At 38.5% G+C, this 14,707-nt stretch overlaps 1 protein-coding gene across 1 annotated transcript in view; it reads left to right on the top strand.

The window, feature by feature from the left end:
* ADAMTS20 (ADAM metallopeptidase with thrombospondin type 1 motif 20) overlaps positions 1 to 14,707 on the top strand; it is a 342,835-nt gene that overhangs the window by 219,222 nt on the left and 108,906 nt on the right. The window contains exons 25-28 of the mRNA XM_073652029.1: positions 1,347 to 1,511; positions 1,601 to 1,897; positions 6,008 to 6,169; positions 7,093 to 7,269. Coding sequence (XP_073508130.1) covers positions 1,347 to 1,511; positions 1,601 to 1,897; positions 6,008 to 6,169; positions 7,093 to 7,269 — 801 coding nt within the window. The remainder of the gene's footprint in view (positions 1 to 1,346; positions 1,512 to 1,600; positions 1,898 to 6,007; positions 6,170 to 7,092; positions 7,270 to 14,707) is intronic.

The raw sequence follows: 14,707 nt of genomic DNA, 5'->3' as shown, positions 1-14,707 counted from the left end.
TGATTTTAACATCTGTGATGCTTGATGTACCATGCTTTTGTATTTGTAACTCTGACCACTGTATATTTATAACCTTGTGTACAGTATATAGTAGATTGTTTAGTGAGCCCTTATGGCGATTAAATATATAACTTAATCTTGGTCTGGTCGTTTATCTCGAACCACGAACCTCACGTCTGTTGTTCGGTCAACGACGAGCTACCGGGCTGGTTTCTAGCCCGATATAAGTCTGTTATATCAAATAGGAGCTGGTGGCAGCTCTATCCAGACCGACAAAGCTCTGCTTCACTGGAGTAGTGAAAGAGCCTCTCAGCCTGTCAGGAGAGTGGGAGTGTGTGGGGCCACGTCAGCGTCTGAGTGGACCACCTTGTCCCACCCCCTGGTGCCTCTCTGTACCCATGTGGACAGGAGTAGAACTGTGCAGATCTGACCTTACGCGTCTTTGAGGGGATGCGGAACGTCACGTTGGTGCAAAGGGTAGATCCATATCACGTGCTCCGTCTGGTGTAGTGTGACGTCAGGCAAGTGGCGGGTTGTGGATCCACCGGAAGAAGCTGCGACTGCGGGATTCTGCGGGGCCCCCCTGGTGCCGTTCCTTCACAAACATCTATGGTTTTCTTTGCCTGTGTGGATTGGATGGGTTATTCCCGACATCTGGTGAGAATTTCATGTCGATGGCATCTTTAGAAATATATTTACTTATAAAATTGGTGACATGTTCAATACTTATTTTTTCCCGCTGTTTATGTATACAATGACATTTTTGTGATGCATTTGTTCACATGACCAGACATTTCTTTTGTTCATTCATTCAAATTTGTAATAGATAACTTGTGAACAAAGCTGGTTTTGATGAATCGGGCCCATAATGTTCAAGACGAAAAACTGGTGTAAATATACTGAGAAATCTACCACATGGACAGTAACTATCTAATTTCTAAATGGTGTAAACTCAGACTAGACAGTCTGAAAAAAACTATTCCAAATTTATCATGGTTACTCATGCTGTTTGATAAATTTAAGGCATTTTTTGATTATTTGGACTGAAGGTTGCACTTCCACTACTTAGCTTACTTTGTACCAGAAATTTTCCCCTTCCCTGCCCTGTACATCAGGTTTTTTAGGGGGGGAGGGTCAAATTATTTCAGAATTCTGATGCATTTAGCTTATACTTTTCTTTTTTGATGACTTTTAAATAAATGTAAATGCTTTAAATGTGTTAAGAGATTTCCACTTCCAATTACTTTTAATGTAATTAAAAAATGAAAGACCACATCGCACATGCATTTTTTTTTAGACAACATACAGTTCATTTGATTCTAATTAAACATTTTGGAAAATTTCAGTGTTCTGCATCATGTGGAAGAGGCAATCGTGCTCGCTATGTGAGCTGTAGAGATGTGCTCGGTGGGGTGGCTGATGAGACGTTTTGTACCCATTTACCCCGACCACCTGAAGTTACCAGCTGTTTTACATCCTGTGGAGAATGGAAGTCAGGAGATTGGTCTCCTGTAAGCAAAAAACATCATAGTATAATTATTCTTCTCTTGAATTTAATTTGCATTCTTCAGTAACATCTGTATAATTTTTGTGTATCTAGTGTCCGGTGTCTTGTGGAAAAGGAACAGTTATCAGACAGGTTGTGTGTACCAGTTACCATGGAAGAATTGATGATGAAAACTGCGATCCAGATAACAAACCTATAAAAGAGCAGGAATGCAAGATGGTCCCATGCCAAACATCCAGCCAGCATCCTAATAGTCATGACAATCCAATGAGATTTCCACATGCCGAGAGCCCACATAGATTTAGAGAACATGATACAAATAGCAAAGACAACGAGCGCAACAAGCCTGTTAGCCACGGAAACCAGTGGAGGACTGGACCATGGGGCGCAGTAAGAAATACTTTCCCTTGTAAAACCTCAGCAATTTTTAGTAATTGAACATACTGAAGGTCTTTTTGATTTGCTTTCTGTAATTCCTGTCCATCAAAATAACTTTTTTTTTTTAATTTTCACTTTTATATTTATGTAAAGCTGTAGGTTTTATGTTGTTTTGAAAGAATATAGACTGAAATATAAGAGTAAAAATCAAGAAGAAAATTACCGCATTCCTGTGGGATTAGTGCACTAGTAGGGTCCCAAACTGTATAATATGTAGAAGAAAACTTGGCACTCAAAGATACTGCAATTTCTTGATCAATTATATGATGATTAGTATGTACAGAGAAACAAATGTTTCGGTCCAAAAGGACCTTCATCAGTGTACCTGCAGATATAGGCTGCATGGAGATAAATATCTCAGTGAAGTACTGTAGTCAAACAGTCCATCAGGAGGGAGTTTAGAAATAAGGAGATGTCAGCACACCTCTGAACCAGTGGTGGATGTTGCGTTCCTTTTGCTGACATCTCCTTATTTCTAAACTCGCTCCTGACGGACTGTTTGACTACTTCACTGAGATATTTATCTCCATACAGCCTATATCTGCAGGTACACTGATGAAGGTCCTTTTGGACCGAAACATTTGTTTCTCTGTACATACACTGTACTTATTATTAAATTGATCAAGAAATACAACCTTGAGTGCCAAATTTTCTTCAACATATGAAATATAGGAGTAGTGTATTCCAAAGAATGGTAGATTGAACGTTCTTCAGATGAGAATGTGATGAGCAACATGTTAAAAGTTTAAAAAGTATTTTCTTGGTGATGGAGAGATGGGTTATTTGGGCAGCGGTGTCGAGGACAGTGGACTTGTAAACTAGGTAATGTATTGTGTGATGTGCAGTAAATGATAATTCTAGTACAGGAGTGGATTGGGATGGTAGAAAGGTTGTGAAATCTGATTTATGCATGGTGAGTTTTAGTACATGAAAGGTGAAGTAGGAGGAGATGGTTAATGAATGGTTAGCCCAAATCTTGTATAGCAAAGAAGATCAAGAAACAAAGGGAGGTAGAGCCGCATGTTATCAGGATTTTAAAGGGGTTGTGCGGTACTTTAGATTACCCCCCCCCCATGTATCCCACCCCCAGGTCCCTAAGACTTTTTGTAAATACTTTCTGTTGTTGATAATGCCTGTGAGCGGCGCTATCGGTGGCCGCTCACAGGCATCACGTGACCCCAGTGCCGACGTCACGACAAGTGAGGTGTGACTCAGCACTGGGGTCCCCGCGGTGGCTGCTGGGTTACCCCCCGCATCACACCCAGCATCCACCGCGCGCTTTCCCAATGAATGGGGAGAGGCAGAGCGCGCGGTGGATGCTGGGTGTGACGTGGGGGGGTAACTGCGCCCACAGCCTGACATCCACCTGGAACCAGGAAGATCGTGACCCCCGGCTGCTGCCAGCACTTGTCGTGACGTCAGCGGATGTCAGAGCCGACTCCAGCCGGGGGTCATGTGATGCCTGTGAGCGGCCATTGATAGCGCCACTCACAGGCATTATCAACAGCTGAAGGTATTTACAAAAAGTCTTAGGGACCTGGGGGGGGGATACATGGGGGGTAATCTAAAGTTCCACACAACCCCTTTAATATCTAGTGATCATTAAAGGGGATGTCCACTACTTTATATGATCCCCCAATGTATTCCTCCAGGGCCCATAAGTGTTTCTCTAAATACCTTGTGGTGCCTTTTCTGCCTGTGAGCGGCGCTATCACTGGCCGCTCACAGGCATCACGTGACCCTCGGCTGCAGCCGGCTCTGACATCCGCTGATGTCACAACATGTTCCGGCTGCAGCAGGGATTACTCACTTCTCCGTTCCACGGTGGATGGTGGGCTGTGGGCAGGGTTACCCCGCATGTCACACCCGGCATCCACCGCGTGCTCTCCCTCTACTCGTTCACTGGGAAAGCGTGCAGTGGATGCTGGGTGTGACGCTGGATGTAACCCCGCCCACAGCCCAGCATCCACCGTGGGGAGAGCGTCATTGATGTTGACATGACATCAGTGACGGGTCACGTGATGCCTGTGAGCGGCCAGCGATAGCGCCGCTCAGAGGCAGAAAAGGTACCGCAAGGTATTTGCAAAAACTCTTCTGGGCCACGGGGGGATACATTGGGGGGTTCATATAACGTAGTGGACAACTTCTTTAATAACAGTGCCTTGAGTGACACCATGAATTAATAAATGCAATGTATACTTAACCTCCAAAATAACTATTTAACCAATCATACCTCTGATAACTAAGAATAAATGTATCCTCCACTTAATAGAAAAGGGTCTGTTTTGGCTTTTGGGGTTCTGCAATTTTTTTTGCATCTCTGCTTCCCAAAAGCCATATTTTTTGCTGCCTTAAAGGCTTGTTATTTGTGTGATGAGTTGTGTTATTTAATGGCACCATTTTGTAGTACATAAAATATATTGAAAACATTTCCCTTATTTTATTTTAGAAAACTGGAGAAAAACTGTAAATACACAATTTTTTAGCGTTTGTTGGTTTTAATTTATTTATTTTAAGTCTTTATTTTATCAAACAATGCACAGCTACAACTCGACCAACAGTGGGAGGCAGCCCCAAGAGAATATTACAAACAGAAATAATCTAAAATTGTAAAGAGAAATAAGTGAATAAGTGTGTAACACATAAAACATGAGAGATGGTGCACCTGACTGAGTAGGTGTGGGGCCTGGACAATGTGTTCTTAATAATTAAATAGTCCAGTGGACATAAAGGTTATGTGCCCACGATGCAGAATTCAAGCAGAAAATTTCTGCAGCGTTTCTACATGTCCTTGCCAGTAAAAACGCTTGCGGATGTTACACGCGTTTTTTAAGCGTTTTTGCAGCGTTTTTACATGCGGATTTGACTTGAGTTTTTCAGATGCATTGTGACCTCAAATCCGCATGCGGAAACGCACAAATAATGGACATGCTGCGGATTTTTCCGCAAGGAAAATCCGCTGCGGAAAATTCCACAGCATGAGCACAGAACATGCAGATTTTCATTGGGGACCATGGGGCACAGATTACCAAGCGTTTTTAAAGTGTTTCCGCTGCGGAAATTCCGCATAAAAAATGCTTAAAAAACGCATAGTGGGCACACAGCCAAAAGGTTGAGGTGGGAGAGAAGAGACTAAACAGGGAAAAAGACAAGATAAGGGGAGGAAAGAAAAAACAAAAACAGGGGATTGTGTTAGGTTTATATTTTTATAGTATTAACTGTGTGGCATAAAAGACAACTCTAACGTTAAAGTGAACTTTATTCTTTCGGTCGGCATGATTATAGTGATACCAAATTTATATTTTTTATGTTTTAATTATTTTGCACAATAAGAGCACTTTGGGAGACATGTATCATCTACTCTAAGCACAAAAACTGTTGTGCCTTTCTAAAAAGTTTTCCAAAAAGTGGGCCTAGCGAAAGAGGATGTGGTCTACCGCCCCATGCAAAATCCGCCTTTATGTACATTATAGCTGAAATCTGGCGTAGATCTAATTTTCTGTCTTACGGGGAGCCCAAAGTTCTACCAAGCTTATTAAAAGAACTGTAATTGTTAATCATTTTATTTATAATATATATATAAATATATATATATATATATATATTTTTTTTTTTTCTTAGGAGCCGGGGTGAGCAAAAAACAGCAATCACATTTTTTTGTGGCATTTACCATGTGTGTTAAATACTTGATCATTTTTGATTGTTAACAAGGAAGGCAATACCAGATATGTGTTTTGAACAAGCCCTCATACTGATGGAAAAATAAAAAAAGTTATGGCTTTTGGAAGAATGGGACGGAAAAAAGGATAATGGCGAGGGCATTAAGGGGTTAAAGAAGCACTCCCACTCACATTTTTATTGCGCAGGATCATGGAGAGAAGAGCAGTAGGTGAGAATATTAACACACTCACACTGCATTACATGCATGTACACACACATTTACACAATAAAAATGTGAGTGGGAGTGCTTCTTTAATGCCATTTAAATGTATCTTTATTTTTACCTTACTTTTTACTGCCTTATGAAAATGTTTACTAATTTTTGTGTCACGTTTTAACTAGTGTTCAAGCACATGTGCAGCTGGTTTTGAACGTCGAGTTGTGGTATGTCAAGACAGAGAAGGAAGGATTACCAATTTTTGTGAAGGGACAACAAAACCTGCTGATTCAAGACACTGTGATTCTGGGCCATGTCCTCGATGGAATTACGGAAGCTGGGGTGAGGTAGGAAATAAATTTACTTTTTGCTTTTGTGACTTGAAATAAACATAATGAAAGTAAATTTTCAGGTACTCTGTGTGATAAAACCCTTAGGAAGAATTATAGAATTACTCCAATCAGGGAAAGTTATCGCAACTTTTTTTTACTTTGTAGCAAGTACCCGAATAATAGATATCCATGAAATGTTTATCTGTCTTTATCTAAGCTTGCTGATTTATGACCATAGACCACAGCAGAGCCATGGTTGTGGTGTTTGTGACAATAAATTGGCTGAGAGGAGCTCAGAAAAAGACAGATATAAGAGGTACAAACTCCTCAGAAGCAGCTGACTGACAAATTATCAGTTAATTAGCAATTTGAATGTTAAAAATGAAGACTGTAAAAGCCACTTGGTGCAAAATTTTTAATAAAATCCAATTTCAAAAATGATTTTTAACCTAAAATGCATGCTTTTAAGCAAAAAAAAAATCCCCAAAGATGTCTATATCTTTAAAAGATGACTGCAGAGTGAGCCTTAAAGCTTTTTATCAATGCGCATCTCAATGTGTGATCTCAAAATTTATGGTTGAAACAAAAAAAATTGGTTTGTTGTAAGGCACCCATCTGCAAAGTTGATCTGTCAACTGCTCGCCAAGAAAGCTGGCGTATTTTTTATCATTAGTTAAAGCAGGAGCGGAAGAGTACTATGGCCACGTTCACATGTTCAGTATTTGGTCAGTGTTTTACATCAGTATTTGTAAGCCAAAACCAGGAGTGGAACAATCAGAGGAAAAGTATAATAGAAACACGTCACCACTTCTGTATTTATCACCCACTCCTGTTACTGTTACTTTTACCATAAAGCTTGTCAAAGGGTTAAACTTTGTTTTGTGTTAAAAGTTATTATGACTTTGAATTGTATTTCAATTTCTGCCTTTAAATTACAGTGCACCCTGACATGTGGTGGAGGTATGAGAACACGATTGGTGATATGCCAGATGACAAGTGGACAAGTTTTGGATGATCAAAATTGTGAAATGGTCAATAAACCACCAAATATAGCCCAGTGTAACACACACTTATGCCCTGCTGATGCTTCATGGCATCCAGGACCATGGAATTCGGTACGATAGCAATTTACATTTAGAATTTACATTACTTATATGGAGCATTTCATGCACAGCTTTCCATAAGATAACTGTTGTACCTTATTATTTAAAGAAGGCTTATTTAATTTTGAATAATATATTGAAATTTTGGGGCATTCCTTTATGTAAAAATATATGTATATACTGCTACACAGAGCTGTTTCACAAATTTTTAGTACTTGTAAATGTTATTGATTATTTAGCTTAATTTAAAAGACATGCAAATATTTAATACTTTAGATAGACAATTAAATACATTGATATTTCTAATATATGACCTTTTAGTTTTAAAGACATTTCCGGTAGTTTAAATATAATTACAATTCTCCACCTAAATCTGATTTTTTAAAAGCACTTCAGCTAAAATGGGCAATAACATGCAACCAAGCTGTACTGTTATCAGACAGCAACGGTTCTATCTATGAAATGACTCAGGTCCTCAGCTGGTCTTCAGGAATTCCAATAGAATTGAAGGCAGCGATGGTACAAAGAGGCTGGGCAGGACATATAGAGAATGTGTTATATCAAAATGACCTATTGTTTAAATCAGGTTTGTGTGTTACATGTGCTTAAAGGCAATCTGTCAACAGGTTTTTGCTATGCCATCTCAGAGATGCATGATGTAGGGGCAGAGACCCTGATTCCAGAGGCGTGTCTGCATTATGTAGTTTTCATTAAAAACTGTTTTCTCTGCTGCAGATCTTCCAGTTCTCTGAGTGCTGAGCTCTGTTACCCTGCTCAAACCACTGATTGGTAGCTTTTTGTGTACACTGTGGATAGGCAGAAAGTGTGGGTGGCAGAGTTATACAGAGGTCATGAATTTGGAGGACTACATGCCAGCAGATTTACTAGTTATCTAATCTGCTAATGAAAGTGATTCTATCAAAACTATAGTAAGTGATCCAGTAAGTGACACATCGCTGGAACCAGGGTCTCTGTCTTTACACTATGCTGTTCTCAGATTATTTAGCAAAAACTTGGTGACAGATTCCCTTTACAAGAAAAACTTTTTTTTTTAACTTTCCATATCACTGTATTTTATTTAAAAGAAATCAAGCAATTTTTACACTGTCTACTAAGACTAATATTAGACCGAGACTGTCTGTTCTGTACAGATTACTTTTCAGCAGTTATTACGATTACAGTCAGGAGTACAACGAGAGCTAACACCTCTATACACAGCTGATGATACAAGATCCAGCATTGACAGTAGATGGTGATTACAGCCTCCTTCTCTTCCCCTCATAGGGACCTTTGCCGAGATCAGAGCATGCGTAGAGGAAAATGTTCCTATCTGTGAGTCAGAGCAATACTATTACTGCCTGTATGGCTGCTGAAAGGAACAGGCAGAGCCTAACATTAGGCCTAGTGGTGCATGTGAAAATTGCAAGATTTCTAGTGATATGGAAAATGTAAAAAATGTAATATAAAATGCATTTAGCATTAAAAACACAGAATTAAATAGCGGGTCATTTTCTGATGATAAATTTCATTATGCATTTCTTTATATCTAGCTTTCTAAGGTGTGAGACCCTTTTAAGGTCCGTGGAAAACTAAATGAAAAACATATTGAAACATTATGAAAATTTATATTGATTATTAAATCTAAAAACAAAAATAAAAAGTATAAACAAGATTTATCACCCAAAAAAATAGTATAATAAAGTTTACAATTAGCTGCAGATTTGGTGCTATACTATGACAATTTCACAAATTAGAGATAGAGTAGAACTTATTACATAGGAACAATTCTAATTCTTATGTGTAAGACGCGTGGCCAAGTTACATTGTAGTGACATGGACAAGTCCCTGGCCTTATATCTTTTTCTGTATATGTTAGATGAAAAACACAATGTAAAGCTCAAACTTCTTTACCTTGGTTATAAGCTACCCGTTAAAACCAACTTAACTTGCGTTTTTGTTTTTAATGGGAACCTCTCTGGTCCCCTCACAGCTGCCAAATGAAACCATAGCAGAATGGGAGCAGATTTCTTTATTCTAATAAGGTGTTTTATGTGAGGCAGGACTAGTATGGGGGCATCTCTTCCCTTGGTTTTGTCCTGCCTAAGATTTTTTAATCACGCCCCCTGTGATGACATACAGCCCCAATCTTAGTAGGACCACCATTATGCAGGCTGTCAATCACACACAGATGAGCATGATCAGAAAATCCGAGGCAGGGCTTTTAATGGGGGCAGAGACGCCCCCTCCGGAATAGTCCTAACTCGCCTCTGCGGAAGAAAACGACATTGTTTTCAAATATTGCAGCATTAGTAATCACATAAAACACATTATTACTGTAGAATAAAGAAATCTATGCCCATACAGCTATAGTAGCAGATAGGGACAGCCACCCAGAGAAAGTATAGGGTAGCTTCAAGAATAGAAAATATTAAACATTTATGTTTATATTCTGGTTAAATAATTCTACAAAAGATCAGAAAGAACTAGACTCACCCAAATAAAATGTTTGGCTATAGAAAAAAATTACTAATGCAAAATTATATAAGGAAACATTTTACATATATTTAATTCTCATATGGTTTCAATACACTGTGTTCCAAATTATTATGCAAATGATATTTTCTCAGATTTTCCCAAATTACCTATATGAATTGAAGTCATTGTAATTTTCCAGTCAAATAACTATTACAGTACAATTGAAAGGTTTTTGTACAAACTGCCTATGATAACAGTATATTTTTAAAAAAATAAAAAACTCAAAATGCACTCAAAATGCATGTTCCAAATTATTATGCACAGCAGAGTTTTCAACCTTTTCATTTTAATAAAGAACAAAAAAATAGTCATTTTTGAAATTCTAAGCATTAGCAGGTTATTAGAAACTGAAATCAAACAGTTTTCAACTCAAAACTTTATTCTAGGTGATGTAACATTTGCACATAGGACCGCTTGTTCGGAAGGAGCTTCTGAACTCTCTCGTCCATTGAATTTGTCAGGTTTTGGATGGTTTCTGCTTCAATTGTTTTGCATGAGGACAGAATACCCTCCCAGAGCTGTTGCTTAGATGTGAACTGCCTCCCGCCATCATAGACACTCCTTTTGATGATGCTCCAGAGGTTCTCAACGGGGTTGAGGTCAGGGGAGCATGGGTGCCACCCCATAAGTTTGTCCCCTTTTATGCCCATAGCAGCCAGAGATGCAGATGTGTTATGTGCAGCATGAGACGGGGCATTATCATGCATGAAAATGATCTTGCTGCGGAATGCACGGTTCTTCTTCTTGAACCATGGAAGGAAGTGCTGTTTGAGAAACTCAACATACATTATGGAGTTCATCTTTACCACTTCAGGGATCCTAAAAGGTCCGACAATCTCTCTCCCCATGATTTCAGCCCAAAACATTACTCCACCTCCTCCTTGTTAGCGCCATAGCCGTGTTTGCATGGGGTGTCCATCAACCAGCCATCCTCCACTCCATCCATCTGGACCATCGAGATCATTTCATGCATGATAATGCCCCGTCTCATGCTGCACATAACAAATCTGCATCTCTGGCTGCTATGGGCATAAAAGGGGACAAACTAATGGTGTGGCACCCATGCTCCCCTGACCTCAACCCCATTGAGAACCTCTAGAGCATCATCAAAAGGAGTGTCTATGATGGCGGGAGGCAGTTCACATCTAAGCAACAGCTCTGGGAGGGTATTCTGTCCTCATGCAAAACAATTAAAGCAGAAACCATCCAAAACCTGACAAATTCAATGGATGAGAGAGTTCAGAAGCTCCTTTCGAGCAAGGAGTCCTATGTGCAAATGTAACATCACCTAGAATAAAGTTTTGAGTTGAAAACTGTTTGATTTCAGTTTGTAATAACCTGCTAATGCTTATAATTTCAAAAATGACCATTTTTTTTTCTTTATTAAAATGAAAAGGTTGAAAACTCTGCTGTGCATAATAATTTTGAACATGCATTTTGAGTGCAGTTTGAGTTTTTTATTTTTTTAAAAATATACTGATATCATAGGCAGTTTGTACAAAAACCTTTCAATTGTAATCTAATAGTTATTTGACTGGAAAATTACAATGACTGCAATTCATATAGGTAATTTGGGAAAATCTGAGAAAATATTATTTGCATAATAATTTGGAACACAGTGTATTGATTTAGGAAGAACAGTTGAATAAGTTGGTGTACTTAAAGGAGTTGTCTCAAGTTCACAAATGGGTAAAATTACAAAGTTCTTGTAAAAACAATTTACCCCTTAGTAAAAATCCTCTCCGTTCTCAACAACAAAGGTATTTTCATTTTTATAGTGTACAGTGTTCATACCCTGCAGTTCAATTATTAATTAAATAGGCTATGAACGTACTCCGCTTGCAGGCTCAATTCATTTAAAGCATGCGCGTGTGATTCTGAAGCTGGCAGGATCGCTGGATCTGGACAGCTTCAGCCCCTTGTACCTCTCACATGCTGCAAAGGCAAAGATGCCTGTGTTATCATCCTGAGAGGGTGCTCAGTTTGAACTAGCGACACGACCATGATGCTGGTCTGAACTGTCAATGTACAGGAGCACACCGGCCCAGCAAAGCAGGAATCTGGGAGAAATGGAAGCGGTGCGCTCCTAAAGTGGCATTTTGAGACAACCCTTTTATCTTAACTTGGTTTAATCCAAGACTATTCACCTTCATATATTATAAATGTATTGGTGCTGCCTAGGTGCTCATGTTGAACAAAGCTACATTATGGTGCTACAAACACTGATTATTATCTGATTATTTTATATTGGATTTTATTGTATATGGTATTACAGATGACTATTTAATAAAGCTTTACTCAACGCTAAGCAAATTTTAATGTAGAACATCTTAAAGTGAATGTCCCATATGTTATTTTTTTATTTTAAGGTTTTAAAGGGTAACTGTACTTTCAAGTAGTTTTTCAGAATAAGATGTCCTGTATGTGTCCATTAGGAATAACATCATTTCTGACCATTATTTGACTTCTATCCTGCATTCTCACCAGTTTTCCCCTCTCCATGCTCGATCTGTAATTTACATACTGTTCATACATCTATCTACATGCTAAATCAATTCATAGGAAGATCCTAAGCTCCATCAAGTGATGCCAGCAAGCAGCCAGAATATTATATTCTAAATCTATGTCTATGCAGGAGTTTTGGAGCTCTGCATCTGAAATATGGAGCTCTAACTGTTTTTATCCAGACAACGAACCCAACAATGGGCATTCACTTTAAGAATGAAAAATGTGAAATCCAGTGTCTCTCTACATTTACTACAAAATTAAGTTCATAATTGCTTTGCCACAGTTTTCAATACAGCACAAAAAATGACGTATATATTTTTTACAAGGAGCGCCATTAAGCAGAATGTATCCTGCTTGCTATGTGCTGAAGATATGCCTGCCTCCAGTATTTGTCCCATATACATGAATAGGTTTGTAATGCAATATATGCATGAGTTTTACAAATCCTGTTCATACAGTATGTAGGAAATGGATTCATGAAGCAGACATTTTTACTACAGAAATCTGTCACATGTGAGCGTAACTTTATAGTCATTTGTATGTTGCTTTTTTGCACACAGACTTTTAATTGCTGATAGTGACTGATAAAATCTGTATATTCAAAGTAAAGAAAATATTAGAAAATTCCACATGCATCCTATATGTATTAACGTTAATATCATAATGGGTCACTAGTGATGAGCGAGCATGCTCGTTACTCGAGATTTACGAGCATGCTCGGGTGTTTCCCGAGTATCTTCAGCATGCTAGGGTGTTATGTTTTAGTCGCGCTGTGTGCATGATTTGCGACTGTTTGACAGCTTTAATACATGTGAGGACTGCCTGTTTCTTACCGCTGAAGATACTCGGCGGTAACAGAACATACTCGCTCATCACTAGTCGCCACCATTGTGACAAGAGATCCATATCTTTTTATTTAAAAATTACTCTGTGACTTTTACGTCTTTGATGAAATACTAAATTTAGTGTTAATATAATTGCAGATTCATAAAGTATAGGTTTATTGGAGAAAATGTAGTATAAAATAGTTGTTGGAATTTACATGAAATGTAAGGTATTTTAAATTATTAATGAATATATTTATATGGAAGAGAAAATGGGTATAATATTTATCCTAAAAGTTATCACTATATCAAAAATCACTATAAGAATGGATTATGATGACCTTCCCTGACTGCGTTATAGAACTGCACAGTCCATCCCAGGCTGTACTGAACTAAACTTAGATGGCAGCAGTACTTTACCATATTAGAGCTATATGAAACCGTCCTAATATGTCATGTTTTTATTTCAAAGTTGTTTCATTTATTGACAAAGTACCTAGTAACTTGAGGAATGTAGAAATGTAGAAAAGGTCCCATAGTGTCCAGTAAAAATGTGAAACTGATTTATTAGTTCTTAAAGGGGTTGTCCACTATTCGGACAACTCTTTCTCAATCAATGTGTGCCCCTTATAAAATATTAACAGCTATACTCACCTCTGGTGAGGTCGCCGTTTAAGTGGTGTTAGCGCCAGCTCTCCCAGGGCTTGTGTGACATTATGTCACGCGATCCCTGCAGCCAATCAGCGGCCGCTTGACTTACCCCTGCTTCAGACAAAATCAGACTTCAGAAGTCAGAGCTGCGGCTGCTCTCTAACTTCCTACAGATGTCTGATTTCTCCAAAGTAGTGGAGCAGTGAATAAACATAATTTTTACGTGTATACCGGGATGCAGGGGCGCATGGAATGGATCATTAGGTTCTTGATTAGGAAGGACATTATGTACTGGCAGTAATTTAATAAAGGAAAACCTGATAACAGGTCCCCTTTAATTTTATTCTCAGATGTTGAACTTAGTGTCTATGCCTGAGGCTGCGTTTGTGGTATTCGAATGGCAATATACTTTCTTCTGATACTTTTATGTATGTTCATACATATGTAGCAAAGTTTTACATGACTTGGAGTTTGTTTAGCGCAGCCAGGAGCTAATTTATTGTGTACTGTGACAGCCTTGCTACAAAAATTGCATATGAACTCTAGATGCTCCAAACAAACAATTGTGGGGCACCGAAAGACTGACACATCTGTATACACATATTTGACACCGTTCAAGCCAGATAAGAAATACATAATGATGTGATTAGAATTACAGATGACAACAATACAGAGAAGGAAATGTCATCAATATGCATATCAAAGATGCATCAACTTTGAAGTCATTTGGCATATTTATAAAGCTAGAAGAGTAGAAAACTGACTTGCTTATGAGAAAATTTTTCCTAATCTTACAGTAACATTCAACCTTTGAGGTCAAACTAGGTTAAGATCTGTTGATTTTCTTTGCCCCCCATATCACGGTCAGTAGCCTGTTTTTTCACCAAATAGTTTTCTAAAGCTCAGAGCTATATTTTGTATCATACTCTTGC

Source organism: Phyllobates terribilis, unplaced genomic scaffold (assembly GCF_046119375.1).
Source record: "Phyllobates terribilis strain yellow unplaced genomic scaffold, ASM4611937v1 Scaffold_11__3_contigs__length_659146591, whole genome shotgun sequence".
NCBI lineage: Eukaryota > Metazoa > Chordata > Amphibia > Anura > Dendrobatidae > Phyllobates > Phyllobates terribilis.
Note: the sequence above shows the minus strand (reverse complement) of the source record. Positions and strands in the feature narration are given on the sequence as shown.